General features: G+C 43.1%; 1 protein-coding gene across 1 annotated transcript in view; it reads right to left on the reverse strand.

Annotated features, from left to right (window-relative positions):
• Positions 1–969: 969 nt before the first annotated feature.
• The window catches only part of LOC104513582 (putative methyltransferase KIAA1456), a 20174-nt gene continuing 14870 nt past the window's right edge, over positions 970–6273 (reverse strand). The window contains 2 exon segments of the mRNA XM_010156986.1: positions 970–1244; positions 3520–3699. Coding sequence (XP_010155288.1) covers positions 970–1244; positions 3520–3699 — 455 coding nt within the window.

The raw sequence follows: 6273 nt of genomic DNA on the forward strand, positions 1-6273 counted from the left end.
CAGAACATGAGCCCTCTAATCCCAACAGTCGCTCAAAGTGTATTTTGTTATTTGCACTCTAAAGGGACTATTTCTTGCTATTAACTCCACAGGCAGTATGGAGCACAAAGCTAGACTTGGACATCTGCATTCTAGCTGCCTAAAAGAGTCCAGAAAATTATATCCTATTCAAAAATCCAGCTCAGAAAAGCACAAGAGGAAAACCAATTAGGACCAAGCACAGCTCAGGAGTGCAGAGCATTTCCCTGCTATATCCCTTGGCGCAAGGTAGTGCCTACCCTGATGACTACAAACCCAGGCTGTGATGCAGAAATGAAGGAATGAACTCAGCCCTGGGTTTGCTACCGGCATCCAGATCAAAACAGGAATTTCAAATACAGCTTGTGGCTTTATAACGTTTGTGACATGCATAAACGTGAAGATGTATTAATACATGATGCTTCCAACCAAATCCATGTTTTTACTTTCCTTCCCTGTGTAGTCTGTGCCTTGTCCTGTGGCAGCTTCATTTGGAAGAGGCTGCCCTGATGAGGGGAAGCACTCAGCCACGAGTGACGGCATCCTGTGTGGAGGCAGGGCCAACTCATGCCTTTGCAGCGCTTTGCTACACAAGAGGTGTGCCTTTGCCATTTATTTCGTTCCAAATGAGGGCATTCTCTCCTGTTGAAGGTGACGGTTGCTTTTAGAGTCACTGTCAGTTGTCCAGAGATTGAAATTCATTCCAGTAGGCTAGCACAGTCCCTGTGACGTGGATCTTATTTGGGAATGCCTGACCTGGAGCAGGCAGATGAGTGGTGTCAGCTTCAGGAGAAACCTAGGGAAGAACCGGAGATGATGTGCACCCCTCATTCAGGGAATGTTGGAGCAGGCTAAACCCTTCCAAGAGCAACAGTCTGGTTCAGTTAAAATACCTGTGTTCATTTCCAGGAAAACTAATCAGCAGGTGTTTTTAGGGGCAGGGACCAGCAGCTACGATCTGAGGCATTTTGCTGGTGCGTTGTGTGGGTTAACAGCCTGTTGAACCATAGGAGCAGACGTGATGGAGAGGCCCAGAACTGCGGCCTGCTGCTGATGCCTCTGCTTGGTGCCACCTGGAGCTGTGCTGAAAAACAGGGAGATGCTGTCCAGTCCTTCTGGCAATGGAAAGTCAGCGTACAAAATGAAAGGAATGGTGTTATCAGAGCTGAACAGCAGCAGCATTTTGTGACTGAAAATTATTTTCTTCGCTTGCACGATACTAACATCTAGGGGGAAAAAAAAAGGAGCACTGCAGAGGCAGTCATTACAGATGGAGGGGACTGATTAGCCACTCTAGCTTTTCCACCTGAAAATACAAGATGTACTATGATACCACCAACGTGAACTCCATGGGAGGAAGAAAAGGAAATGTGATTACGGATATTATATCCAAATTGAATTAAAGCTGCATTAGAAAACTCAGATTACTGCATAGTTCCATGCTAGGTTTGAAAACATGATATGCATCTGCTACTGACAGACACGTAAAGAACATGCAGGCGTTCATTTCTCATAAAACTGGTTTGATCTCTGACTTGCTGATTCACAAATCCACAGAAACAAAGGCAGGAAGTAAAATTACAGACAGACCTCCTTAGCAAGTAAATAATCATCAGCAAAGCAGCAGGGTTGCTTGGGATTTTTGTTTGGTCTTCTTCCAAATACTTGCTCTACATTGCAACCTTAAGCAAAGTTAATTACCTTGGTTTCTTTATCTATAAAAATCAGATAATGAATCTAGCTTTCTTTGCAAAAGGCAAATCTGAGGGCTAAAGCATTAGTATAGCTTGCTGATGTTAATAAAGATTTTCTCAGTTGACTAGCGGTCACTGCAACACTTCTGTGCTATGTTCAATCACTGTACAGATTTAAATGAGATATTAAATCCTTCTGACTTCTAGTTTTTCTGACAGGGAGAAAGAGTAATCCAGGCTTAAGCATACATGCCAAGCTCACTTTTAAAATTATTTTTCGAGGGGGGTCATGTAGTGGAGGCAAAAATCTCTGCTTTCTTGGCAGTGACTGCTACAAGGCAATGATAAAGATCACCAGGCTATGACGTTGTCATGAGTTACTGCCTCTGCTGTGAGGGCTCTATACACCTGGTAATTCTCATAAAAGATGTCTTGTATGACTAGAAATATCACATAGGCTGACAAAGTGAAGTGTAGTAAAATAGTGCATCTTTCAATTACTTCCCATGTTACACTACAGCAAGGGGCAGAGTGCAATAAATTTTAAAATAAAAAGTTGACATGAATGATTATAGAGTAATAAATGAATAACAAAAACTTTTAATGCACTTGTAAAAAATAATCCAGCAATCACCTTCCAACTGTATTTAACCTGTTTTCAAGCAACAAAACCAAGCTGGCAGCTGTTTATTAAAAGGGATCAGGGTGCTAAATTGCGCTTGGTCTGAGGTAATAACTCTAGAAAAAAAAATCTGAGAGATGTATTTTAAGAACAAAATCAAAGAAAACAAAGTTGCAGAACCTGAGAGTTTCAAAGCACTCTCCTCTTAACATCCCCCTGTCCTCCAAAACAAACCCAAGGCTATAAAAAGCTTCAGGAAAGATTTTCAAAGGCGCTGAGCTTTCAAAAGGCATAAAGCCCCAAAGTATTCGTGGTGCATTTCAATAAGGAAATTTCCCCTATATCTTCTACCCTTCAGTCTTCTCTGCCATCACGCACCAGCGGGCATGGACAAAGTATGGGTGAGTAATACCCAGCTCAGGAATGTGACATTCTCTCAGCCCAGCCAACACCCCTTCTTTAAAACGAGGGAGTACCTCAACTGTGCCCCAGCAGGACCCTTCTCTGCATGGGCAGGGTGTATTCACTGACTGCTTTCTGCAGAGAAGGGCCCGTTCTCCTTTGTTCTGAGGTTGGCAGAAGGCTCTGTGTTTTGGGCGATGGTCTATTTTAGGCTGTTGTCTGACAGTTAATTCTTTCTGATGTGAAATCAGGTCAGGTAAACAGACTCCTCTCCAACCATGGATAGTACCTGAAGCCATAGGGAGCTGTTTAGTTGCTTGCCCTAATTCTGAGTAGCCACTTCTGAAAGCCTTCGAGCAGCGTGACGTGGGCAGCACAGGTTTAGCAGACACTTCAAAAGCTGTTGTATTTTCAAAACGGTTTGCAGTATCAAAAAAAGTCAGAGGTGCCTTTCAGAAAGCCACACTCTCTGTTTTTATCAACTTCTTTTTTTCCTGTTTAATTTATTCAGCTGAACACCATAATTGCAGTATCTAATGAGCTCTTCTTGGTGCCACTGATCACCCACATCCAATACCGAGTCAAGTGATCTGGAGAACAGAGACCATCTCAGAGATTTCTCAAACACAGTGCATGGTGCTTTTTTCTCCCCTCCACAGGGTGAGCTTCTTGCTGTCCTCTATACCTCTGAAGTCCCATCCAACTTATGACAGGGCTGGTTCAAAGTCAGCTCTTTGTCCTTGTGAAGAATCGATTTTTGTACTCCATGCGAGCAACACTCACCCGAGGAGCAGGAAGGAGGTGAAGGATTCCAAGGTACAAAGATGTCTTGCTTTTCAAATCTTCTCCATTTTTGCTCCATTGCTCACACATATATCATTATCTGGCCTCCTACTCTCAAGATGCGAGCCATCTCTTTTATTGCTCGCATGCACTTCTCTTCTGTTGAAAAATGGTGAATCACTAGAACAGAGCAGGTAAGGTGAATAAGTATCCCTCGAGGCACTAATGAATACAGAGTATAAGGACAAGGACTGGCTATGACACACTGGCAGCTGGTGGTTTGCACCACAGGAATACCTCATTTATCTTCCACTGTGCTAAGCAGGACTATTATTGTACTATCTCTAACATGGGAAAAGTGTTCAGAACACTGACTTCTTTTAAAACAGTAGAATTTAGAAACGTTGAAACAAGTGACATCTTTCAGACTGTCAACAAACAACACAACAGTCATCTTTAATCAATGAAAGGCTACCTCTCGGTCAGCGGCAGGGCAACCTGGCACATTTTTTCCCTCACCTAAGGCACATCTGCAGCCTGAAAGAAGCACTCCTGAAAGATCGAGTCCATACGTGGTCCTTGCAACAGCCGTGCTAGTGGCGTCCTGCTGACAATACCCATTAAAAATGGACTAGATTAAAACTGCCTGCCCTTTTCTCCTCCTTTATTGTCAGACGTCAGTAACAGAGCAGGAAAAATGAACAGTCACTATCAAATCATCAGCATATGGGTAAAAGACACTTAGTCAATTAGCATTTCTCTACTTCTGCCATTAACAAACATGTATCATGAAAATAGATAATTAGATAAGCCAAGTCTTGCTTGATCATCACCACCACCACACAAATATGGGTGATGTGGAGAATGCCTCATCGTTACAATGGCAAAACTGAAGCGGCACAGCTTTGCTTGAGTCAGAACTGAATTTAATTTGACTCTCGTTTCAATAAAATTTTTTACACCAAAAAGGGCAATTGGTCTCTGGATTTGGCAGGAATTTGCTGAACGGCAGCTCTGAGGGTTGGCTCCTGCTGACAGACTGCACAGCTCTACAGCAATTTACAACAGGCGGCAAGGTTGATCAGGTCTTGGTGCACAGCAGGGGCTTCAGCGAAGTTTCAGCTACGTCAAATGAATGTTACATGAGTAATAAGAACAGGAAATGATCCTGGAATAGTGCTGGGAAGGAAAGGGCACGTATTAAACATGCTGAAAACAAAAAGCAACAGAATTAGGGATATTTATCCAACATTGTATTTTCCTCAGTGAAAATGCCTGTGCCAGTTTGGGCAGATCTCTCTACACATACTACTTCAGGTTACAGTGATAAACCAGTTTTTGGTTAAGCCGTTGAAGTGTTGATTTGCACAGAACAAGAACAGATATTTCAAGGATTAAAAAAAAGGGTGCAAGCTTTCAATTCTTTCTAGAAACCTAAGTATAGAAGATGCTAGCAGAAACTCTGTGTCTGCTGTATCCCTGTGTCTGTCAGGGCAGACATTCACCATCAGATCCATTTTGCCTCAGAAAAAGAGACACACTGCAATTGAAAGAATAACAGCATGCAATCCAGCCGAGACAGGAAAACACTCTCTCTGCAATGAATGATGCATTCAGAGCCTCAGCGGCAATGCAGGATCAAAAGGCAAGCTTTGAAGAAAGAGGGTCTTTTAACATTTAATTATTCAGCTGCTCTGCCTGTAGGTTTCCCTTGTTTGAGATGAGCAAAAATCAATTCCAAAAGCTCAGGTCTTCTAGCACTAGTCGAGATGTTGACATTGAAACATTATGGCCTTTTTAATTAAAAAGGCATCAAGTATCATTTAAGAAATTACAGCGTATTAATAAAATATCACGCTGAGCAAAAGTTTAGTGTTGTCAAGACACATTTTTCAGATAATTTTAAAAAACTATGGGTGATGTATTCCATTTAAAAATGCATAACTGAAGGCAACAGAGCATCTGCATGGGGGAACATCACACTATCCTGAAATCGCTGACTGTCATGTGAATTCTTGCACATGACTGTTTTTAATCAAAGCCAAACCTGCTAGGCTCTAAGATCACCAAGCAGCCACATTCACCTAAAGCAGATGGCTTATACAAATTCATTTATTTCTTTTCCTTGACATTAACTTCCTTGTATGTTGAAACTGTGTTTAAAATGAACAATCCGTACTGTATATTACAGATGCCATTTAAAAATGGGGTGGCTCACACTGGCTGGCAGTGAGGCATAAACCCTCACCGAGGGCCTGACAGCAGCCCAGCAGTGACATGACCCTGCTCCCCTCCAGTGGAAATGGTTCAAGTCTGCTTCTCCTGAAACTCTTCTCATACTGATAACGAGGTGGCACTCGGGGCAATATTTCAAAGAATCGCAAAATTGTTTAGGTTGGAAGGGACCTTAAAGCCCGTCTAGTTCCACCCCCCCTGCCGTGGGCAGGGACCCCTTCCACTAGACCAGGTTGCTCAAAGCCTCATCCAGCCTGGCCTTGAACACTTCCAGGGATGGGGCATCCACAGCTTCTCTGGGCAACCTGTGCCAGTGCCTCACCACCCTCTCCGAGAAGGATTTCTTCCTAATATCTAAATATCTAAATCTCCCCGGTTTCAATTCAAACCTGTCCCCCCTTGTCCTGTCATACAGGCCCTGGTAAAAAGTCTCTCCGTCTTTCTTACAAGCCCCCTTCAGGCACTGAAAAACTGCAGTACTTTCTCCCTGGGCTCTTTCTGTGCCTCCCCTCCGAACAC

This window comes from Eurypyga helias, unplaced genomic scaffold, assembly GCF_000690775.1.
Source record: "Eurypyga helias isolate BGI_N326 unplaced genomic scaffold, ASM69077v1 scaffold2998, whole genome shotgun sequence".
Classification (NCBI taxonomy): Eukaryota; Metazoa; Chordata; class Aves; order Eurypygiformes; family Eurypygidae; genus Eurypyga; species Eurypyga helias.